This window comes from Zootermopsis nevadensis, unplaced genomic scaffold (genome assembly GCF_977971745.1).
Source record: "Zootermopsis nevadensis isolate Lab colony 2312 unplaced genomic scaffold, Znev_1.0 Znev_ptg000020l, whole genome shotgun sequence".
In the NCBI taxonomy this organism is placed as follows: Eukaryota; Metazoa; Arthropoda; class Insecta; order Blattodea; family Termopsidae; genus Zootermopsis; species Zootermopsis nevadensis.
The window spans coordinates 5,160,372-5,185,685 of NW_028259152.1; the positions used below are offsets into that span (position 1 = coordinate 5,160,372).

Genomic DNA, 25,314 nt, shown 5'->3' on the forward strand with positions numbered 1-25,314 from the left:
TTCTAGTCCTGCTATGTCCCAATTAACCAGAATCCACTGTACTGAAGTTTCAATACCATGTTCATACGTCATCTCAATCATTTGGTGCACCATGACAGGAAAATAGTACATTTATTATAGTCAGCTTATATTTATAAGGTCTCATACATACATTCAGTCATGCACAAACACACTGAACAAACATCAGAAGCATAACTCCTTAAAAGCTTTGGATAAGTCTCAACCTTAGTTTGTTACATGTCACCAGTACAATGAAAACTTGGTATAAGCCTAATGCAAATCTTGAAAATTAAGTTTAGTTTCGTTTTTAATAATAATTACTGTATCCAGTTACTTATATACAGAAAATACAGTACATGATTGGTTTCAACTGTCTTAATACCTCACTTAGCTTTATTATTTGTACTCCTAGCAATGTCACTCAAATGCAGCCATTTCACAGATGAAATGAAATATGTATTTTCCAGGACTATTTCTTGATGTAAATACAGTATTCATTTGTTGTTAAAATTGGCACATTTTCTTGTGTGAAAGCTGGTGGTATACCCATGCAGTGTCATGGAACTAAATGAAAATAAAAAAAACTGTCATAGGAATTGTTCCAAACAGTGCTTTAGATTGTTATACTACTAATACTTAAGCAATTTTATAGGTTACTCAACATCAAATGGTAATTTAAAACTTTGGTCAGAATAACTGGTGCCCAGACCAAGAACTGAATTCCCAAACATGTAGCATGAGTCTTAATTGTTTACCCATGACATTCAGGAAGAATGATTTAGAAACCCAATATTTTGATGCAACAAATAAATTATCTTTCTATAAAAGAATGAGCAACCCAGTGTCTGTGTCCAGGGTTTTAATTGCCTGGCAGTGAATGTGATGAATTAGAACAGTAGTTCAGATTTTTATGTACTTACAATAATTTTTCTTCCCCTTTTTGTAGCACATTATTCCTTCAGTTGTACAAAATACAAATTCTCAATATTATTTATCCCAAAGTCCAAGTTCTCTCATGCGTGTCTGGAAGTATTTCTCAAGAGCATTCGCACATCGATAATATTCAGTATCAGGACTATTGTAGAGACGACAGTTGGAGAAAATTCGAGTCATATCTGCAATAAAGAGTCTTCGGGTTGTGTAGTAACGAGCCTTGATGCGGTCACCCATTGTTTTCAGATCTGTTAATAAAATCATATTATAATTTTACAAATCATACACTCATGAACTACATACATACATACATATGAATATAGTTCTAACTAGCACCCTTTCACGGGACTTACCCATAGGATACTTGATGTGATCATAATAATCTGGAACTTCATTCTTGTCAACTGGTTTAAGAAATGGCCAAGCAGCAGTATGATTTTTTATCTAAGACAGAAGATTTAATTATCTGATTGGTCAAACAAGTGTAAATTAAAAAACACACAGGCCCACAACCCTTTGTAAGACTATTATTTATTAACAAATTACAATTTAAACACACACACACACACACACACATATATATATATATATAAAGATACAGACTAGTAACACAGAAAAGAATGATGGATCACCAAGCAGCCCTGGGAACATGTGTCATTTCTTTGCCCCACTTCCAGGAGAAGACCCACCTAATTTAGGAGAGAGGGAGAGAGAGATAGAAAAGGAAGAGATGTTTAGCGTCTTACCACTGTGCAGAGACTGACTCACACCAGTCCCTATATAACATAGCAAAACTGGAGAAGACCAGGGCGAACTCTGACGGGGAAAAAAAGGTAAGGTTTAGAACAGGGTGATAAAGAGGAAAGGTAGGAAGGTACAAGATGCAACTACAAACCTTCTGGTGTGTGTGACTGATAAAAGTACCACAAATGAATATCATCCACAATGACTATACCGGACCTGTGTTCAAAATCTAGTCACCCTATTTCAATGTCATACCAAATTTTATGAAACTTGCAAACTTATATGTAAAAATACTTCAACAGAATTCTTGAAAGGAGGAGACATTTACTCAAAATGTGTAGGGATATTTATATTCAATTCTTGTGCATAATTTCATATCCCTAACATCATCAGTTCATTAATTACTGGTATGTAATCAAGTCACAAATCTATGCTGAACACTGGTACCAATGGATGAAGGAACAGACTTTAATGTGAACTTCTCTATATAGTGCAATTCAGGATCAAATCACTGTTCATATTAAGTAAATTCCTTATGTCCTTTCAGCTTATGATGAGAAACATTGATATACCCAAAGTATTAAAATATAATGAAACTAAACCAATGAACAAAATTATACTTTAGATTTGAGGTTCTCACAGTGGTAAAGATGTTGGGACTTCTGGGTTGTAACACTGTGTAGACTTGTAGGTAAATATCAATATTTCAGCCTTGAAGATAGAGATGGTATGGCTCCTCAAAATGCTGGTACCTACTTACAAGGCCACACAGCATTACAGCCCAGAATACCAACATCAACAAAATAATATTTTATTTTATTTTCTTAAAACAAAAATACTAATTGAAAGTTGCAGGATTCAAATCTCACCGTTGTAAGAACATTTTTAAGTGTTGTAAGTAGTGTATCTGGATCATTGCATTCCTCAGTGACTCGAGCAACCCTTGTTGCTCTCGCAGCTGGCCTCCACCCTGTCTCTCTAATGCCAGGAATACTTTCTACAGGAATTCCCCGGACACCTTCTCGGAAACATGTGAGACCAGGATGAACTTTTTGCACCTCCTGCTGCCGCATTTCGATCAGTTTCTTGACAACCTAGGAGAAAAACCGTGAACCTTGTAAATTAGTTAACAACACTTCATCTCATTATTCATTATGGATCAGAACCTTTAAGAAGCAGACATTCATTTAGCTACTCAAGAAATTAACTGCCTTTTAATGGGAACTGAAAGTTCATTACTGTGTTCACAAGAGCCTGCCACCAGTCCCTCTCCTAAACAAGATGATGCTTAGGTCATTCCTTATCCTTTCATGAGAAAATTCTCCCACTACATGTCCCCCACACCCTACATTGTTCTTTGGACTTTATTCTCCTAGAAACATTTAACATGAATCAGTATTAAAATATATTTATACTTGGTTTGAGACCTGCCAAAGTACAGATGACACCGACATGCTAGTAAACACGTAGTGTATAAAAATTTATAAATTAGTCATATTTTGGCTTATCACAATTTAAACCTCAGCCAGCATTTTATATGCAAAACAATAACATATAGCTTATTGATGTGACTTTGAAACTGTGCACTTTCATATTGCTGTGGGTTCTGAAAGTGGGCCATGCCCCATCTTTCTATGCCAATCCACTATAAATGTTCATAATTATTAAAATTAATTAACTGCTTCAACTTTAACTTCTGTCAAACCAAGAATTACATCACTAAGGCCTATTCTGAGACTTCTTTAACTCTTTATTCAGAATTACTGTCACCCAAAACTTCACCTACACAGCCTTTGGGATAACTTCTGATTTGTTCATTGCAATACAGTCCCCTTTTGGAATTGTTTAAAGGTTACAAGAAAGTAGTACTGGCAGCTACAGATTAATATTCTAAAGTGTGTTGCTATGTACTTCCCCCCCCCCAAAGTTTAACATAATCATAAACATGCATTTTATATTTATATGTTCCTACATTTTACAGTATACTTAAACTGTACAGAAAGTTGATATCTTCTAATGTGAGCTTATCTTTAAAAAGATTTTGTACTTTCACAGTTATTTAAGAATGTCCACCATTTCCTATGCAATATACACAAAATGTACAGCACCTCCAAATTATACATAGTATTTCATTCCTAAGTCAAACCCTACCCATAATACATGTCAAATCAAAAAAATTTTAGAAACTGAATTATATTTTACAAGTATTAAAGTGGATAACTGAGATACAATCAGACTAGAACATGGAACAGAATGCTATTTATCACTTGCCTCTTTTTGCTTCCTGACAACTGCAATGAATTCTGTGTAGACTATGCGTCGATCCAGTTCACAATGCATTAATGTAGCACCTTCATAGTCTTTGATGTAGCCTTGATATGCACTTCGGGACAACTTGATGTCTTTACTGAAACCTTGTTTCTTGAAGTATCCTGGTAAGACATTTTAACTGAATGTTTATCCAATACAAACTTTGGGAAAAGCAGGAAACTGCCTCGTTAACTGCTCAGCATGTCAGGCCTGCACAGCATGTTCCCGTCACACAACTGCACTGTATTTCTAAAGCTATGAATTGCAGGCATCCTTTGTAGGACTATTTCTTAAGGCATTACAAAGTGAATGGTGTGAAAGTATGAACAGTCTACTCCATTTTTTGTAATTATTAATCATAATATGGCAAGTTAAATATCCTACCATTCTTTCACTGCTAAGTACTAAACTACACAAATAATGACTAGTGGCTTCTGTCCCATAGAGACTTGTGTAGCTGAACAGATACAAGGCAATGTATGACAGAACTGTGATTGATCCTTCTTGTATTTGATGCACACATCTGAGTGCAGGGCATCTGTAAGAGGTTCTTACAAGGTAACATTTTATGACATTTCCCACATTTTTACATTTTTTAGATTTTGAGTGAAATTTGGAGAAAATTTATTTTGGACTGGTGACAAGTTCTGCTTCCACAGTAATAATTTGTAAAAGCATTATTTCCAATAATTTGTATTCAGCAACTGCAGAGTATTATGAAACATTCATATCATAGCCTTTACTATATGACATTAAAATAAACAAAATTCTATATATGAACACCTACATTTAAACTGTAGCAATATTTTAAATAAATGATAAAAAATTTAACAATTTTAATGTAGAATTAAAAGGAATATTTTTGTTTGTCATAAATGTATGAATACTAATGAAAGTTATGCTACAGAGCAGTATTTTCATGTTTGGTTCCAAAATCAAGCATCAGTGAAGTAGAACAATGTGGATCAACCTTTAGCTTACTAGAGATCCATATGCTAGGCTCTTGCTGGGCATTTAAATTGCATTAAAGATCTAGGGAACAAATTAAGTAAGTTAAATCTCAATATGGCACTTGGAGACCAAATTACTTCTTTAAGATGCTGGAAGTCTACACTTCTACATGTAATATGATTTTCAGCTTTATGACTAAATATACATAGCAGCATACCTATAGCAAATTCATCTGCAAATGTGAGGAAATGTAAGATGTTATGTCCAATATGGTAGTCCTTCAGGTGATTCATAAGATGAGTTCCATATCCTTTTACTTGTTCATTGCTTGTTACAGCACAGAAAACAATTTCTGTAAACCCTTGTGTCATGAACGTTCGGAAGCAAATACCTCCAATAGGACGATTATCTTTAATAAGGGCCAGAGTTTTATGTTTCCTGAAACAATTAAATGTAGCATCATTAAAAGAGAGTATGGGCCATGTGTACTTGATGTTTTCCCTAATTACATATTTTCTGTTTACTAACAAAATGCTAACACCCTGATATTTTATTAAAATCTTCTTCAGTGAAAAGCACAATTGCTCTAAATAACCCCTTTCACTGCTCACCTTGTAGCAAAAAGAAGATAAGTTGGGATATTTACTCACAGCATAAACATTCTTGCTTATTAGTGTTATAGTTCCTAATTTTTAACTTCTGAATGCAAATGAAAATTTATTACAGTAGAATCCTGTATTTACAATTATCTGCGGATTGGTATAAAATGGTGTAAATTGCAGGAATTGCAAAAGTCATATGCTATGAACATATCTTCCCTCTGATCCTGTATCTAACTGCCTAGCTACCACACAGAAAGAGTTGTTAATTTCTAAAAATATCACATATTTCAAAATTTTAAATAAATTCCTGCAGTTTCCAGGTGCATATACATCATACTAAGAGATTTTACTATAAACTGTAATTTTTAATAGACATTATTCATTCTGGAAAATTATAAACAAAGTATATTCAAAAACATATTTAGTCAGGTCAGAAATGTAAAGCTTAAAACTAATTAAAATGAATTAACTTTACAAAACTTGTAAGGATAACATTTGCAGCAAAGTATTTCCACATATCAAGTCTCATAAACATCTGTCAAAGGGCTCCAAAGGTGTTTGAGTTAGACTGTTAAGTGAAATGGGCATGAAACTGAATTGTGGTGAATGAAAATTACACATCATAATATAATAAAAGTGCTACATATTAAATTCAATAAAATCTGTCAAAAAACTCAAATAAAATACATAAAAGTATGTTCAGGTCCTTAATACAAACCACTAAAACAAAATACAAATTGGTTGGACAAAACACAGTGAAATCTACAAATCAGTATGCTAGTTATGTTACTTGCACAAGGAAGATGAATGTGGCAAAACTAGCAGATGGTTTTCAAAACCTAACATGAGACAACATATATTGTATAAACTTACGGGTCAAAGACAAGACGTGAAATATATTCCTTTGGCATACGAGGCAACTGGTGGGAGAACACATTTTGAAGACCAATGAGCCAAAGCATTGTCTGCTTTGAAACTGCTGATGTTAGTGAATTGCCAACAACATGAAATGATATGATTCCTCGCAACTCCTCTTGTTTGGCTGTTTCATCTCGTGGTGCATTCTCAGGGAAAACTGCCTGTAATGAAGTTACTTGTTTCAGCAACAACAACAAAATTCAGGTCTCAAAATAGTATGATGATATACTGTTTCTTGCTCAATATTATTTGCACCTTATTGTGGTAATCCTCATTCAGTAACATCACAGTCTTTATCTGCTTGCACTCAGATTCAGACTTGGGCTCTGGGCAGGTATGAATATATGTGGGATGGTTTGGACATACAGTTACATCACAGCCCTGATGATGGGGAAGCAATGATCCGTGATTTTTAACCAGTTGATATGGCTGATAGCCAGATAAGATTTTATCAGTGGTAATCACCATGAGAACTTTAGATTGTAGGTTAATAATTACTACCACTTATTATAGTAAAAATTTATTCTGTTAAATTCTATGTCATTGTTTGGCATCTATATGCAAAGGGGAACTATTAGTTTTATATATGTATAGGTGCATAATGAGCATACCAAAGAAGACTATCCTATATTTCAGGTTAAATTCAGTGTTTTCAAATGGATAACCTTGCAGTTTCTGCTTCAAAATATGACCACTCATTAAAAGCACCCATCTGTCCAAGTGTTTGAAATAATTGTCCTCCCCAAACCAGTACACTGACTTTTCTCTGAGTTTTCCTTCAGATAAAATGAACTACTTTACCCGACTGATTAAACTTCACTTTACATGCACTATCAAACTACCAAAAGGAATGGTCCTTTAAGACAAAGTTTAGATAGACAAATCATGCTTGCAAACGCTAAAATGTCTGCAACAAGGTAGATATGATGGAAGGACTCTGATGGAGAGGACAGAAGTTTCAGAACTGATGAAGTTGTGTGTCAAGAGGTTAAGAACAGTCAATCTAGGAATCTGCTCTGGGAAAGTCTGGCTGAAAGAGGTATGGCATTTCATTGGAAGTTCAAAAAATTAAGTTTATTTACCTCAGGGCCAACCATGTTTGGTGGTGCATCTATTGTAGCAATAATTTCTGCAACAGTAGCCTCTGGCAAATCTTCCATTGACTCTGGAACCAGGCGACGTTTCTTGGCATCAGATGGTTGGAAACTTGCTCCTTCAAGTGTCACAGATGCAATCCTCTTTTCACCCAAACTTTGTAAATCAGAAATGCAAGATTATCAAAAGATGGGGTACTCCACTTATATAACCTATAAATACCATACTGTCAAGAAGGATGACATGAGTGGGGCATATATCACACATGGGGGAGATGAGAAATGGGGTGGTCATAAGACCTAAAGCGACGGGAATCACTTGAAAGAACTAAGCACAGACAATAGAATAATATTAAAATGGATCTTACAAAATAGGGCAGAGATTTGTAGACTGGATTCATGTGACTCAGAACAGGGAATGATGATTTCTTGTTAATATGATAATGGACCTTCCAGGTTCCATTAAAAGTGGGGAATTTCTTGATTAGATGATAAACAATTAGCTTCTCAAGGACTCTGTTCTATTGAACAAGTGTTTGAGCTAGTAACTTACACCATACTAAGTTCAGTTTAGGGAAGGTCTTGAGACATCATACAAATTTGTGATCTTATAATGCAAATTCCAGTAAATACAGAATGCACAGAGAAACAGTAGCATTTAATCAACTACATCATGTTACCCAAATATATGTTGATACCCTTCTCAGAATTAAAATTTAGAGGAAACATTTTTGTTCTGGTTGCTATTTTGTACAATTGTGAAGTAACATATTGGGTAGCCAAGAAAACGTTTTAAAAGAATTGGTAAAAATTGTTTTCATAACCAAAAGAAAAGTTTATAGAGGCAGAAGAAAAAGTTTCTTCATATCTAAATGAGAACTGGCAGTGCTTATTTGCCATCATATGGCATGCCAATTGAAGGCACTATAAATTATAAAAATAATTACAATGCAAGGCTTCAACACAAGCCAAGGTTGTTTACACATATTTCTTAAATGGAAATATTTCTGTGTGATGCACAAAGGCTACCTAATGCATATAAAGAAAAAATGTTAACATTTCAAAAGTACTGGTACTGTAATCTTCAGCACTGATAACAATAAGACTAATTCAGACAGCAGTGAAAGTACCAGTGGAGCACGCTGATAATTTGAGTACAGCATCATTTTTTATTTATTTCTCAAGCTAATATAGTTGTCAGCCATAGTTCATATTTATATAGATTTCTAGAGTGGAACTAGCCACAATAACATAATTGATCACAGTCTGGTCTTTAATATGATCCACTCAAATAACATTTTGTTCTTAAAACTACAATAAAATTGGGATGTACATCTTATTTACGGCCACATTTTATTTATTTACCTCGCAGCGCCTCCTTCTCTAAGTTGCTTCTTTCCAAATCCTGGACTCAGGTTAACAGTGGTGAAGTTGTCCTTATCACTTGGTGGCACAGTTAGTTTTTCAAATTCCCCACCACGCCTCAATGCAGATGTTACTGTTGTAGTAGGAAGCTTAGTTTCTAAAGTCACCTGCAGATGGCTAGGTGGAACCTGCTTGAATTCTGGATCCCAAATTGGAGAACTCACTGCATAAATTTCTTCTTCCAACAGTGACAAAAACCTGCATTGCAGTACAACATACATTTAAAATTACCTGCTTTTAGTCAGCAAATTAAGCTAAATATTGAACCAAAATTTCAGAAAGGCATCCTCCAGAATATTTAATTTTATTTAAAAATACTTTCCCAACATAAATTGCTACAGAGTATTCTGTAGGAGAATGACTGCAAATTAACTGAACAGGAAGTGGTCAAGCACTGTAACATTGTAACATCCTACAAGACCACATGGCATCACAAACTAGAAGGCCAAGATTGACAGTTATGAAACAAATTTAATACATACATGTACACAAATGATATCAGGAAATTTACAATGGTCAGCTGGAAACACATCAAGTCTTCATTATTTATTATTTACAATTCAAACAAACAATTCATAAAATATATACAGATACATCTATGAATTTTTCATATTCTTTATCATTCATTCATTATAATTCACCTGGGAAAATGTGTAAGAACAAGAACCCTTTTCTCAGGAGGCATCCTGTCACGTTCATTGTGGCATTTGTCCATGAGCTGACGATACACAGAACGAAACACAGCACGTAACAATGTGCGCCCAAACACTAGTGTTGTCTCAAAATGAGGTAAAGAATCACAAAATGCTGGAACATGGCAAAATACCAGCCACCTGCACAATCAAAAGAGACTTCAGTGCAATATATGAATCAAATTCATCACATAATCAAGATATCTAAAGCAAATAAATGTTAATATAAGTACATGTAATATACCTAACTCTTCTGGATTGTTGGGTTTTTGGACCTTGTTCATCATCTGATGCTATAAAATTATACTGAATTGTATTACACTATCGCCAAAACCTTTCAATCGACTCTTTAATCAGTCGTATGAATATCGATCTAATGAGTATATAAAGTAATTACACAAAATACAAATTTCTTAAAAATTTGTTTAAATTTACAAGGGAAATAGTACCCCAAATTGCCTAATATGGTCAAAAAATAACTGTTTCAGGGTTAAATTTTATGAAGTTCTGACATTAAACTCTCAGAATTTGTATGCAGAACATGACATTTTTTTGGAACAACAAATAGCCATAATGCTGCAGTGCAAACTGTCCAAGATGGATCAAAATGGACTTAGTCAGCTGCCAGTATGAACCCTTAACATTAATTACATGAAATGTCAATTCAGATATGGAAAAAGCTATTCATATGAATGGAAATAGTGGTAATACTGTATATTTGTTTTGGGCAGAACCCACATCACGTTTTCAAACTGTTTAAAATTTGTAGCTGTTTGCATGTCCTTCTTAAGACAACAAAACAAAATGGAATGGAATGTCATTAACACTTCCTGTTTCTTTGAACAGATTAATTTTTATCCTATGGCTGTTTGATCAACTGGATGCCCCTCTTGGTATTTGTCACTAAATTCAGTAGCAACTGATCAACATGAAGTGCCTGGATTTCCACACATTAATTCTAATTCTACCCTCTCAATGTTTTTTTGTTTGTTTTTTTGCAATTGTCACTTACCTGAAAAGAAAGAAAAGTACTTGCTATAATCTGACAATGAAATCTCCTACAAGTACATCTAAACACTATGGTTGTCACTCTTTTTCTGTGCATTTACCTGGTATAGTTTATCTTGTATGCAGACACTTCTTCTGCTGTAACATGTCGTCTTGCACTTGGAGTCTCAAAGTTCCAATGGTTAAGACAATGTAAGAACATCTTGGCCAAATCATACATTGTTTGCCATTCCTGAAGAAAAATGTTATTTATAAATCTGTCCAGACTGTTCATAATTATTTTATTTTTCACTTGCTTCTTATCACCTGGAAAATTTATTTTCTTACCCTTTGAGCAAGATGTCCAAATTTGTAGAGAACAAAATTCGTAATAGCTTTTGCTATGCTTGGCCTTTCAAATGGTGGCTGACCAAGAGGTCCTTCAATGGTAGGTCTTGTCATTGTTAGTATACACTTACGCAGCAACTGGAAGGAAAGCAAGTTTATTGTGCATAAAGTACTGCAACAATTTTAAACTTTAACAAAACCCATAATTTTTTAAACCAATGAGATTCATTTCAGCATAGTGTTCAATTAATTTAGTCCATTACAAGAAAAAGCTATATTCACACAGGCAAAAATTAGTCAAAAACACATTTGGAATGAATGTGCAATAAGCAATCTAATTTTATCTTCAACTTCCACTCCTTTGTTCACCCTAGGTATGGTAACTGTTTTCTTCCCCCTCATGCATGTTTCCTAAAATGTAATTACAATCTTTATAACGTTCCTTTTCATTCACGTGGCAACTGAAGAATTAAATAACATCTTCAGTGAACCTATATATCAGAAGAACCACATAATAATACCAAAAACCTCTACTTTATGAATTTACATATGGAAAACTTGGCTGGTTCAATAGCTACAGATATAATACACCACACTGGCTATTCAGGAAACATATTCAAATTTTTATGATCATCCATTTATTCTATCAGCTGAGACTGTCAACCACTGGATAAAATTTACATGCAGATATCACAGGTGCCTGACTTATGACATCAAAAATTTACACACTTCCTCGAAACCTCATATATTTCATTATACAGTCCCTTATATGTATTCATACTCCACTTACCACTTACACAAATATGAAAACTGCAGCCACCGAGCCAGTATACAGGAAACCAGAGTACTTTGTGAACAGTTTTTCTGTGTTCACCCTACATAAGAGGCTCACATTAGGTTTGAAAAATTAGTCTTTCTTCCCCCTAACTTAACAATTAAAACCAAGATTTTATGATATCTGATGTTATATTTTCTCCATTACTGTATGTTTCTATTTTTGACCTGATCAAATGTCCATAGGATCAATACAGCATTTTTAATTGATTCTGGTAATAACAAAAGGATAAATACCAAAGACAAATAATCTTCAGCACAATTTCACAAATAAAATGAAGCTAGACAGCAATGTTTCTTAATTGAGGCATAACTACATAAAATATATGATGTTAATTCTGAAATAAAAATTCTAAAATGAGATGCAAAATGACTTGTTTCACAAATAAATATAACAATGCTGCAAGGCCACTGGTGTCATAATGTTACATACTTTAAAAAGTCATTAATAACAAGGCATACCTTGAAAAGGTAGTAGTACACACGTTTCGTATCAGCATCTTCTTCACGATGCATGCTCATGAAGATGTTTTCAACATCAACCACCATTCCTAGAAGTCGATTTGCTTCTTCTTCTGACAGTGGTGCAAGATGACTCACATGTGATTCTAATTACAGAAAATCTGGAGGTCATTTTACAGCATTTGGTATTTATTGTGGTTAAAGAGATCTGAGCCATATCTGTGGATACTGCAGATGAGCAAGTATTATTCACATTAACAGAAGACTATTAATAAGAAAATAATCTATTTACTAAAATTATAAATTTTATATTAAAATTTCTGTTCACAATATACATACAGTGGCTTATGATGGAGAAGAATTAGTAAGGTACAAGAATGCTAGATCAATACAGAATAAGAACTACACAGGAAGTTTAATAGGTTCAGATGGCAGATTTAGAAAATAAAAGGCAAACATTCAAGTGGATAAATTGAATAATTTACACACAATTTGGTCGAATAATGTCCACTAGTACTTACACAACATCTTACAAAACACTGGGCAACCAGGCAGACATCCCTTTGCTACCACAACAATGCCTTCTGTTAGATTTCTGTATCCAACAGTGAAACCATACTTCTTCATTTGCCAAAACTGAATCAAATACGTCTATATTCCGTTTAAAATTTTCCACATTTTTCACTGTAGTTTTCAAACTGGAATGTCTTCAAGTCAGGAAATAGCATTCTGGATATTCATTGAGTAACTGTTTATATGTGAACATATAAATTCCCAGTTCACGAGATAAGACAGGGGCTTTGATGTGACAATGTTCGATCATCATCACAAACTACACTTAGTCACAGACAATCATCAATAGCTTCAACAAGCACACAGACCTTAGCTCATCTATGACTGACTCTTTCCCCTTTTACACTGCATGCAACAGAACGTGATTTTGAAACACGTAAATGAAGATTCAATATTTAATCTGGACATATAGCCATGAATGTCCCCAAGTGTTTGCTTTCTTTCATGGGGAACATAAACACTACTCAGTGTTCAAGTATTGCTAAATCCATGACACTGATACATAAAGTTGTAAAGTATGTGCCATCACTCTAAACACAGCTGAATCAGTAAACAGATTATCTGATAAGTGCACTTACTAAACATGTCACAGCGTGCAATTTCAAACTCAGGTAAATGAGACTAAATGCCTCTTGCATGTTTCATTCCATACCTAGCACGTGTGCGCAGCTACGACAAGGATCAGTGAAACTTGCTAAAGGCTGGGAAACATCTACTCGAGGAGATTTTGCAGGTGGTATTGGTGTCTTCCATCCATTGCATTTGCAGTCATCAGCCTGAAAAATGTTTAAAAACAAAACAAAAAATAAGAAACAGACACTCATTTCCATGCAATGCCCCTACACAAGTAGATAAGATTCCAAATACTTGACATCATTTGCTGTGTTAAATTTAATACAAACCCTTCAGAAAGGTTTGTGTGGGAATATGTTCGTGTAGATGAAACTGAGGAATATGGTTATGTAAGAACACAGCCTCCCTATCACAAGTTTTGTTAAAGCCAATATGATGGAATCAACTAAAACTACTATTTGTAGCCACATTCACAATTATAAATTGCACAAATATGCAGAACAACAGCCTTCCCATGTCTGTCTGTATGTTCATAATTTACAACTAGACAACCACAGAAATTTAATATTAGGGAGTCTGGCATTTTACATGAAGGAATAAACATTTCTGTACACAAATTGAAAGGGCTGGAAACAACCAGCATGAGGGTTCTCCAGCCAAACAGCCAATCATGTGTGGGTATCCCCCATGATAACATCATCACCCAACCAAATAGGCACCAGTTCAACAACAAGGAGAATAACTAACTCCAACATCATTAGTGTCAGAACCTGCTACCTAGTAAACTGAATACTCAACACCTTCCAAGATTCAAAATCTTGGGACACACTGACTGAACTGATCCGTGCTCTACCAGAGAATCATGATCCTTGGTGTTTTACTTCCAACTAATGTAAAGCAATGACCTGACAAGCAGAGTAGATGGCCAGCTTGAGGAGTTTCTTGTTATGGGGCCAGTTATACACTTGCTGTTTGCGCTGTTGGATTCGTTGAAGATTACTCTGTCGTGAGGACTGGTCTGCTGCAGCAGCACTTCCTGAAGATGACCCTCCTGATGAGGATGCAGGAGGAGGCTGTGGTGGTATACGAGACGTTCCATCATCGGACTGGCTTGAGCTTGGACCAACATCAGACGAGCCCCCACAAAGCTGGCTCATATCAACACCTGTAAGTAGCAGTCAAACATTCAATTTTATTAATATAATAAATAATCAGAAGAAATGAAAGTTTATGACCCCAAGTAACAGTGAATAAGACAATCTGTTGTGTCAATATATTATGTCAACATAACAAACTAACTCCATGATTTAGAATTCTTCAAGATAAGTCACTCAACTGGTCAAGAAATTCCCCCCACCCCTTCAAATTACCCAAACATTCATTGCCATGTTCAAAAGAGCCCACTACAAGTTCTTATCCTGAGACAAATGAATCCACTTTCTACCCTTCCTCCTGATTTCCTTCATATCTATTTTAATATTGTCTTCATATCTATGTCTTTGCCTTCTGAGTGGTCTCCTCCTTTCAGGCTTTATCTACATCACTGAAAGAAAATACAAACCAAATGGTTAACATCTACAACTGGGTACAAACCATTTGTTTACAACGAAAGAAATTTATAATATTCATGACTTCAACAAAGGCACTAAGCAGTTCTTAACAATTTTCAGAAGTCATACTGATTGACACATTGTCAAAAATGGTTTAGCAGTGTTGGCCTAATATTCATAACAAAAATCTGAATTTACTGCCTCAATGACAAGTTAGGAAGTTCTACAAGTTAGTATGGTGATTAATCTTGAGTGATTCTGTTAAAATGGATGTGGTTATATATTACTGGCAACCTTCTAATGAATGTCCATGGCTGAATTTCATAAGAGTCCACTTTACCTGTAGTTCAACTTAATTTACATGCATGCATATAGAAGCAACAGCTCTACAGCTTTTTAATCTATTTTGTGTTTGAAGATTGCTGTCTTTTAGGTTGTTGCGCCATGTAGTCTGGTAGATGTCCACCAACATTTCAGAGGTTATGTTGCCTCTGTCATCAGGGCAATTCATCAGCATGACATCTAAAACGTTGGTGGACATCTACCAGACTACACGGCGCAACAACCCAGAATACAGCAATCTTCAGACTCACCACTGTTAAAACCTCACATCTTACATATTTTGTGTTTGGTCTGCTAGTATGTCAAAGTCCTGTGGTATACTGCAGGCAGGCAGATAGGAAATACTGTATCAGGTGCAGTTCTCCACTCTTTCCAATAAGAGAAATGTTCAAGATTAAAACAAAACAGGTGGATTTCAAGAATATCATTTGTTGCTCATGGTCCTTACCCTGTACGCCTATTTGGTAACATAAGACTGTAAATATTCTTGAGAAAATTAATTTTTGACACACTGAAATTAAAATGCTAAAATCTGGCGGGTATTAGGTTTAATAGGTCTTATGAATTTAAATAAAATGAAATAAACTGTCTGATTGATTTTCTAACCTCTAACCATGACTGGAATGACAAAGACAAGTATGCCAAGTCCCCCGGTCCAATAACGTATGAACTGTAAACGAATTTTATTTTTAAACATGCAAGTAAACAAATTATTCAAAAACCAATTACCATAAAACGTCCAATAAATCCGAACAGATATCACTCAAACCGGAGATACGCAAACACAATTTTTAAACAACCCATTGCCTCATAATTTTTATTACATCTTACCTCGTAATTATTGATCAGTCTGTTGCGTCTACAATTTAAAAATACAACATTTTCAAGTTCAGTAACACTATATTGACCACAAATCGCAAATATTGAGAGCACTTCATGCCTTAAACATCACATTAAGCTACAGCATAGGTAATCCGTGGCCATCACAAGGAATTTGTTCATATTTGCCATCTCTGAAAAACAACTGCATAAAGACTAGGGTTCAACCGGTAAATATGTTTGCTACTATTCCATCCTTACTCTCTGTTTTATTTCCTCCCACTCCCTGACCACATTTCACAAGGAAAACCTACTCAACACTCATGCCTCATATCACACAACAAATGGTTTTTTGAAACCATGATATTGCAGAGGAATCTCCTCTCTCTTCAGGGTAAAAACAAGAATGTTCTGTCTTTATTATGAGATACAGAACACCACAATAATCTCAGACATTCTGTTTCATAACTTGACTGAGATATGAATCAGGTAAATTCTGAATAAAAGACTTGACTGTATTTACAACACAAACCTGCTTGATAGGAAGATAGCTGCTGGAAATAAGAAAAATAGAATGTTTTGTTCATCTCTTTATTGAATTCAGTATCTATGCAACAATCAATGGTATATAGACAATGCACAAAATTGGTTTAATACAAAGATTTTTCACAATAAGTTAATTGCCACCTGTCCCACAAATAGACTTTTTATGTTTATAAATTATTACAACATTGTTTAACGGAAATTATTTTTAGTTATAAATATTTAAAAGCACTTTCTGTGTACAATTGAAGGCCCAGACTCGTCATATTCCTGCTTTGAAATCCACATTTGTTGGAATGTGGATAAAGATGCTAAGATGGAGCCACCAATCCATACAGAATATTTCCTTTCTGGAGGTGCAATGATCTTTATCTTCATTGTTGAGGGTGCTAGAGCTGTTATTTCTTTTTGCATCCTGAAATACACACAATCCAGTACATTATACATATATAAATTTAAGTACTCACAAATCTAACTGCTAAACTAAAAGGTTAAATATTTACAACTAAACCCCTTTATGTAACAAATATTCAAAAAAATCAATGTTTCTCCTCACACCCATTCCAAACTCAAAACAAAATATTATCTTGTATTACAATTCAGAAATGATGGAGAAATGGAAGGTATCATGTTGTGACAACATCTTTGAATTTGATTTTAGCTCTGCAATGTTAGACTCATGAGTAAATTGAGGTAACAAATTCCCTCCAGACTTACCTGTCTGCAATACCAGGGTACATAGTCGTTCCCCCTGAAAGTACTGTATTGGCATACAGATCTTTTCTAATATCAACATCACACTTCATGATGGAGTTGTATGTTGTCTCATGGATACCACATGACTCCATACCTAGGAATGATGGCTGGAACATAGCTTCAGGACACCTGAATCTCTCATTTCCGATAGTAATCACCTGGTCAGAAAAATATCAGAGAATACCTCATTTAACACCACAGTGCTGTTAAATAACTAAGAAATAATTAATAACTTTTATTAATTAGTTTTACATGTAAATTAAAGTTCTTTTACATAATAACAATGTTTATGTGCGTATGGACACACATATCTGAGTAAGACACATTTGTCCACCACTAAATTAATCACCAAGAGTTTATTTGCTGAAAAATAAGAGGAACAAATGTGAACAGAAATTGTATGCCTATTTAATTCAGAATACTTTCTGCAGTGTCGAATATACAGGAATGTGAAGCAGCTCTTTCATGAAGCTACCTGATCACTTCACTAATGACTGTACACAATGCTATTTGTTAGATCCATATGTAAATTTATTCTAATTTGTAACCGCCTAAGAACAAATGTATGTACATTCATGTGTATATTTTAAAAAGCCTGAAAAGCTACTATTAAGTAAAGTTTGTCCCGCTATGCGCCATGTAGGCACTTGGGGTGAGAGGAGGTATAGCTCCTCCCTTCCTTGACCTCGGCACTAGATGGGGGTGAGTGGTCAGCATCACGCCCCGGCCGGCTTTACCCCCGGGAAAGGACCCTGGTACCCATTGTAGAGCAGGCTATGTTAGTTAATTATACATCCCTTGGCTTGAGAACCAGGTTTATGGGTCATGTAGGCAAACCTTCAATCACTTCATTAGTATTGGTGAGTGGACAGTTTCTATCTCCAGCTAGTCTAACACCTGTATTCATTGAATAGGAGGCTGGATAGACCCCAAACCTATTCTGGACAAAGTGGTAAGGAAAAAAATCCCTGTTCCATCTGTGAATCAGAATTTGGTGACCCATCCCTCAGCCAATTGCTTTACTAACTGAACTACTCCAGCTCAATAATTGGATATGTAGTTCTCTCTGACCAATATATAAATCATATGTTCAGGCAACGAAAACACTGACATTATAATTTTAAATACTTTTCTATTTATATGAGCCAACTTACTTGTCCATCAGGTAGTTCATATGACTTCTCCAATGAGCTAGATGAAGCTGCAGTAGCCATTTCTTGCTCAAAATCAAGTGCAACATAGCACAGTTTTTCCTTGATGTCCCTAACTATTTCACGTTCAGCTGTGGTTGTGAAACTGTATCCCCGCTCTGTGAGAATCTTCATTAAGTAATCTGTTAAATCTCGACCAGCCAGGTCCAGGCGAAGAATTGCATGAGGCAGTGCATATCCTAAGAATAAGCAATATAATAAGATATTAGACTACATGGCACTACAACCCAGAAGACAGCCAACTTCATGTTCAAACTTAAATCTATTTATTTTTATGTATGTTTCTGTTCGTTGTGAGAGAGACTGAAGCAATCCACTGAATAATTCCTGGTTACATTTTATACATATTTCAGTAGATGTACTTATAGCAACATAAATACCCTCTGGGTCTGTACAGAAACAAAACTTAACATGCTTGTATGAATTATTTTTTTATTGTTTTACCACAGAAATTACTACATAAGTTATATATTTTTATACATCCTGTAATATTACTTAATCAAATCCAGTCATTTTGACTCCTAACTACTTGCATAACTTTAAAAAAAAGTGAAAATGAACATGGAGTTTGTTGGCACTGTGTTTGCTACCTATAACAGTACTTCAAGTTGTTAAAAGTAGCCAGGAGATAAACAAAATACTTAGAGTATGAGTCAATAAAAACAGCAACTCCAAGAAATCTTACCTTCATATATAGGTACTGTGTGAGAGACACCATCCCCTGAATCCAACACAATACCTGTAGTTCTTCCTGATGCATACAAGGAAAGAACAGCTTGAATAGCCACATACATTGCAGGTGTGTTGAAAGTCTCAAACATAATCTGTATCAGAAAATAATTGTTAATTATTAATTTTTAAATATGGTGATTACTGTATAAATTACACAAATTCAATAACATTTTGTACACGATATTCTCAAGAATCAATACATGTTGCATGATGCAGCAATTCTCGAGTTTGGCCACAAGCTACAGTCATGAACTTGCAGAAAAATTCTGTTGAAATTCAGTGAAGAATAATTTCTTTCATTTCTCCACCCCTCATACTGTTCCTGTTCTTTATCTCTTTTGGTGATGATAATCATGGTAGTGGTAGTGGTGAGATGATAAATGTATGAAAACAATTAGGTGTAATGCTGATTACTCTTATATTACTGTACTTTGTAATGGTTTCCACTCATTTTCCATACAATTTCATGTAGAATCTACTGTAGCTTTTGCAGCATAAAGAGCACACAAATTTGTCATCTGAGACATTGAAGTGCTTTATCTCTTTTGTGCCTTTATTTCCTGCTGGGAAAGGACACTACAAAATCTTGAGTAAATTGTCATTATTACAAATTTTTGGCTGGGACCATCCAGGCATTTTCACATTAAGATGGGAGAAGAGCTAGCTCCTGAAATGTTGTCGCTTCATTTTTAGAGCAATGAACAATGCAACAGGTCCAGGGAAACATTAACACTGAGGTCATTCTCTGGTTGTGAACAGATATTTAAAAATAGTTAAAAAGTAAGAAGAGTGTGATTTATTGCAGAAAATTAAATACAGTATTTATTAAAATCATCGCTTAAGTCTGATATATTAATCTTAAGTTATCTGGTAAATGTTGAACCACAATTATTGTAAATGTGTCAAGTGCCAATTGACATACCTGTGTCATCTTCTCTCTGTTCGCCTTTGGATTAAGTGGTGCTTCAGTTAGCAACACAGGATGCTCCTCTGGTGCCACCCGCAGCTCATTGTAGAATGTATGGTGCCAGATTTTCTCCATGTCATCCCAATTGGTAACAATGCCATGTTCAATGGGGTACTTTACTGTCAGGATGCCTCTCTTAGACTGGGCTTCATCTCCAACATAACTATCCTTCTGACCCATGCCTACCATTATGCCCTGCACAATAATTAAATATGTGTAAATACATTATTGTATTTCCTGAGAAATATACTCCCTCATTGTTATACTTTCTACTGTTTGTCACAGGATGCCCAAAGAATAATGTCAGTGCCCAAATTTAAATATTTATGAAGGGTAATACGAAGAAAGAAGAACACAAATTGTAATTTACAAATAACTTTGGGTTCATATAAGACAGAATTTTTTTACCAGCTGAGTGACTATCAGTTTTTTAACATAAACTGCTCTATGAAATTATTCAGTTTAGATAGACTGTGAAATAAAATATAAATAAGTGTTTTCAGCACAAATAGTAAAAAATATGCAACTTTTGTTATACTGTTTTTGCATAATGTAAAACAACAACATGGCAGCTGCATGAAATATTTAATTAGCTTTTAGTTTTGATTGTGATACTTAAAAAAATCAATGAATCCTGACATTTGAAATCTCTTACGCAGATAGATAAACATACACATACATAAATTCTATAATAAATTTTGTTTTAAGTCAACAATTAGAAATGTGGTTAAGATTAATCAAATCCACACTCACTAAACATATTTCCATAAAAATCCATTTTAATATTATCTCCATCTACTCTTAGATCTTCCAAGTGACCTCTTACTGCCAGGATTTCCAACCAAAATATTTTATGCATTTCTCGTCTCTGACAACGTTAACGTAGACAAAATCAGTACTACACTAAGAAAATAACGACTATTGGTATATAAATGTACAAAATACGATTCCACATAACGTAAAAATGTTGCATAAATATACTGTAAGTATATTGTGATGATTAAATTATATTTAAAATCCTTGTCATTAGTAGAAACATTAACGCATAGTTTTACTAACATTTTGGTCACATAATTTTGGTAAACCAAATCCTGGAACCGATTATTTCTCTCACCTGATAGCGAGGTCTTCCAACAATAGATGGGAAGACGGCCCTTGGAGCGTCATCTCCCGCAAATCCGGCTTTGCACATTCCAGATCCATTGTCAACAACCAAAGCAGCCACATCATCGTCGCACATCTTCAATATTTATATATGAACTTGGAATAAGAACAAAATCCAGAAATCTACAGTTTATTGTAAGCTCTAAAGAATTTGTTTTTGAAGGATCTAGATCTTCTTCGTCATACAGCACCAACACACACTGAGCACCTGCAAGTCTGGAATGATGAGGTAAATGCAGTAGTCCGCTGTTTAAATACGGACTGATCACATGGATAGGTAGAAAACCGGACGGCCCCTGACCTAGTAACGCGACGTCTTACCATTTCTGTACCAAACGTTATCCCCATCAAACGATATCATAATATAAACTTGTAATGACTGTCACTTTGTAACTCTTGGATAGGAACGCCTGTGTGGGGCGAAGAATTGCCACAGATTTCCAAATAAAGGAAAGGATTTACAGTGAGAAAAGTCTTCATGTGAGTCACTAAGACAGGGCTACTCAATACAGGCGGGGGTTCTCGGATCAGAAATTAATGTATGCATACAATAAGAAAAGTATAATGTATTCTAAATTCCTTAGAGTTGGCTACAAAATTTTTCCAAATGCAGTTTGTGTTTTCGTTTCTGTCTGGCTTTTATTGTGGAAAAATACTATGTATGTCCAATACTACCTCGTTTCTTGTCAACAGTTTAATGCATAAAGAGATCAGTACACAACGCTACGGAGGTAAATACTGACAAGAATTGTCAACAAGGACATGTATTCATATAATAACTACCATAATAATAAACAATTTCATTGTTTCAGTACAGTTTATTTTTAAAAGAACTAGGATGAAAGACCAGCGCTTTGGTTAAAAGCCTGCATGTATGCCTGCCTACAGCAAGATCAACTAACCTTCCTTTAAAATAAAAACTTGAAAAAGATTGACTTCAATTTAATTTCAAGTAAGAAATACGCCAAACCGAGACTAATAAAAATCAGATTGTCCTGACAACTACATCAATCCAAACAAGTTAATGTGTCGTTAATGTGCACGCAAGGAACGCAGGTTAAAAACAGCTGTCCTGACAACCACCGCCTTCCAAATCATAAATTCATGATTACCTTTCCATGTGATTCAACAACAGCCCGTATAATTTCTGAACGTTAAACAAATTAACTCAATGGAGCAAAGTGCAAGTTTAGAAGATACAAGTTGCTCAGCCAATCAAGAGATTCTCCGCCTTTTATGGATCCATAATGATTACTGTCGTGAAAAATCCGGTATCATGTACACCAGGAGTGTCTGTCCCGAGCCTGATTAATTCAGCCCATTGTACTTTAAACATAAACTTTTAAACAACTAGAGAATTAATCAATTAATCAGCCCCAGTACCAAATCCATTGGAAATCAGTTAGTAGCGCTGGAAATAAAACATATTGATGGACACATCGTACTTTGTGCAATGAACCTGCAAAAGAGTGTGGATGCTACTTCTGAGTTGGCGTTCAGCTTAAGTTTTGTATTTTATTATAAGCAATTTTATTATTGGAAAACTGAAGAAATGTAAGTTCTGATCTCTCAGTGTGCTGAATGTGAAACTTTTCACTACATTGACCGCCAAGAACTTGCAAGTGGACTACAACTGGATTATGCGAGGTTCCTGTATTAATTAGAGCAAATAGGTAACACAGGCATTTCTCTGTGACTAATTAGCAACGCTTACACATGTGAAGGAATGGCTATGACACCGTAAACATGGATTCGACGGTGCTAGTAACAACGACCTTAAAACATGGCCTGTACTGGTCTGGTTAACAGGGCCGTGGTTAATTAAAGGGGAAGTGGCTGCACGCAACAATGGAACAGGCGTGAAGCGCACGTATTCTGAAACAAAACAGCAATATGGCCGAATATCGAACTTGGCTGCCGAGTGATTGACACTTGTTTCTTGTTCGGGAGGTCACGGGTTCAAATCTCAACCTGGACACCGCCTGAATCTCTCTCTCTCTCTCTCTCTCTCTCTTTTCTGTCAATCCATCCCGGATTGATATTTTAGTGGTTTTTATCAGCTCGTCCATGCAGATGCCAAAACATCATATTGTATCACGACCACTTCCTTTCACACTCTTTCCGATGCTACACAGTCTCAGCTACTGGCAAAAGTCATTAATTGACCACAACTAAGACATTCAACGACTTATCAAAATTAATTTTGCTTCATCGCCAATTTAGAAAAAAGTTGACAGTGGAACCACGGTTCCGGAGAATCTGACGTAAATACGTCTCTATAATATAATGAAATGTAATGTAATGTAATAATTCTTATATAAGATAAGTACCTGTGATATTCTAAAACGTTTTTACCAGCACAAAATTATCTAATCTACGACGCACTTCTTCTACAAGCGATTCACAGCTCAGTTCTTTCCACAATAACGAAAGCGGATTGTTGGCGGCAGTAATGTAACACAACAATACCGAGTAAACAGCTGACGTAACAATTAGTTACTTAGGTAAAATAACAATGCACGCAGGAATTCATATAAAAGCTGGCCATTGTTGTAGACGGCAGTAATGTAACACAACAATGCCGAGTAAACAGATGACGTAACAATTAGTTTTTTAGGTAAAATAACAATGCACGCAGGAATTCATATAAAAGCTGACCATTGTTGTTTACGGCAGTAATGTAACACAACAATGCCGAGTAAACAGATGACGTAACAATTAGTTTCTTAGGTAACATAACTATTGTTGTCGGTCCATATTTACACATTGTTGATATGGATCTTATACATCTTCGTTACGCTGTTTTGCCGAATGACCCTTCCGTATAGACGTATTTACGTCAAAAGAAAGCCCCCCATTAAATATCGTACTTTAAGAAATATATTGTAGAAGTTTTACTATAGCCTATAAGTTTTCATGATTCTGCGTTAATTGTTTCTTTTGTATCGTAGAAATTTTATTGTGAAGCAAACTTGCTACTCTGCGATATACGGAAACATTTAACTTTTAGGCCTAAATACACTGGTTTCATGTAAGCTACAAGTGATTAGGAATGTCAAGAAATAAAAGTTGACAGTGGAACCACGGTTTCGGAGAATCTGACGTAAATACGTCTCTATAATATAATGTAATGTAATAATTCTTATATAAGATAAGTACCTGTGATATTCTAAAAGGTTTTTACGAGCACAAAATTATATAGTATACGACGCACTTCTTCTACAACCGATTGACTGCTCAGCTCTTTCCACAATAACGAAAGCGGATTGTTGACGGCAGTAATGTAACACAACAATTTGTTGTCGGTCCATATTTACACATTGTTGATATGGATCTTATACATCTTTGTTACGTTTTTTTGCCGAATGACCCTTCCGTCAAAAAATATCAAGCTACGTTCATTTACATTTAAACGAAATTATTTTACCTCTGCCATTTCATTTCACTGTCCGTATGATCTATATAGAGCAGTCTACAGCAGTTTCTTTCAACTTATGTAAAGTATAGGTAATCCTTTAAACCCCAATGGGCTCAATATGTACCACATGCTTTACCAATCAGTAACTCTGCACTTATATTTATGGGTTTCGTACAATCTTCAGAATAAACAGCGACCATTTCCTTAAACAGCGTGAACAACTGATTTTTGTAATACTGGAGTGTTTTGCTTTATTTGACGTACGGTCTGAATTCTTAACACTATTTAGACGAGCTTCGGCTTCAAATAGCTAATTATTTATTAATAGGATGAATGCCTTTGACCTTAACTGCACAGACAGCATAC

The 25,314-nt window shown here is 35.1% G+C and overlaps 2 protein-coding genes across 7 annotated transcripts; both read right to left on the reverse strand.

Annotated features, from left to right (window-relative positions):
* Nucleotides 1-92: 92 nt before the first annotated feature.
* On the reverse strand, nucleotides 93-16,339 carry Gcn5 (Gcn5 acetyltransferase). Of its 5 annotated transcripts, none has more exons than XM_087352120.1 (17): nucleotides 16,170-16,339; nucleotides 15,614-15,706; nucleotides 14,352-14,611; nucleotides 13,526-13,649; nucleotides 12,301-12,446; nucleotides 11,005-11,142; nucleotides 10,779-10,909; nucleotides 9,619-9,810; nucleotides 8,918-9,175; nucleotides 7,541-7,709; nucleotides 6,414-6,619; nucleotides 5,156-5,376; nucleotides 3,949-4,109; nucleotides 2,547-2,771; nucleotides 1,287-1,377; nucleotides 921-1,181; nucleotides 93-564 (listed from the first exon to the last, which is right to left on the reverse strand). In XM_087352120.1, exons 3-16 carry the CDS (start codon nucleotides 14,601-14,603, stop codon nucleotides 988-990), a joined length of 2,508 nt encoding a protein of 835 aa, XP_087208246.1. In that variant the 5' UTR covers nucleotides 14,604-14,611; nucleotides 15,614-15,706; nucleotides 16,170-16,339; the 3' UTR covers nucleotides 93-564; nucleotides 921-987. The 5 variants fall into 5 exon arrangements, with proteins under 5 accessions (XP_087208246.1, XP_087208247.1, XP_021922915.1 ...); XM_087352121.1 differs by having other exon boundaries at nucleotides 15,590-15,706; XM_022067223.1 differs by lacking the exon at nucleotides 15,614-15,706.
* Nucleotides 16,340-16,732: 393 nt separating this feature from the next.
* Nucleotides 16,733-24,793, reverse strand: LOC110831316 (actin 403). 2 transcript variants are annotated; one of them, XM_022067182.2, is made up of 7 exons: nucleotides 24,690-24,793; nucleotides 21,481-21,746; nucleotides 20,322-20,561; nucleotides 19,353-19,491; nucleotides 18,611-18,846; nucleotides 17,418-17,614; nucleotides 16,733-17,115 (listed from the first exon to the last, which is right to left on the reverse strand). In XM_022067182.2, the coding sequence occupies exons 2-7, from the start codon at nucleotides 21,604-21,606 to the stop codon at nucleotides 16,923-16,925; spliced, it is 1,131 nt and encodes a 376-aa protein (XP_021922874.1). In that variant the 5' UTR covers nucleotides 21,607-21,746; nucleotides 24,690-24,793; the 3' UTR covers nucleotides 16,733-16,922. The 2 variants fall into 2 exon arrangements, with proteins under 2 accessions (XP_021922874.1, XP_087208096.1); XM_087351970.1 differs by lacking the exon at nucleotides 24,690-24,793 and adding an exon at nucleotides 23,861-23,948.
* Nucleotides 24,794-25,314: the final 521 nt, after the last annotated feature.

Bases quoted from the DNA above. Each gene is read 5' to 3' on its own strand.
- Gcn5 (XM_022067223.1), bottom strand. From the start codon at position 14,603: ATGAGCCAGCTTTGTGGGGGCTCGTCTGATGTTGGTCCAAGCTCAAGC. The intron at 10,910-11,004 runs GTAAGAAAATAA...ATTTTTCTTCAG, and splicing joins TTGGACATCTTGCTCAAAGG to GAATGGCAAACAATGTATGA. The intron at 1,182-1,286 runs GTAAGTCCCGTG...TTTTATTAACAG, and splicing joins TCACATCAAGTATCCTATGG to ATCTGAAAACAATGGGTGAC.
- LOC110831316 (XM_022067182.2), bottom strand. From the start codon at position 21,606: ATGTGCGACGATGATGTGGCTGCTTTGGTTGTTGACAATGGATCTGGA. The intron at 20,562-21,480 runs GTGAGAGAAATA...ATTATTGTGCAG, and splicing joins TTGGAAGACCTCGCTATCAG to GGCATAATGGTAGGCATGGG. The intron at 18,847-19,352 runs GTAAGATTTCTT...GCTTATTCTTAG, and splicing joins CACAGTACCTATATATGAAG to GATATGCACTGCCTCATGCA.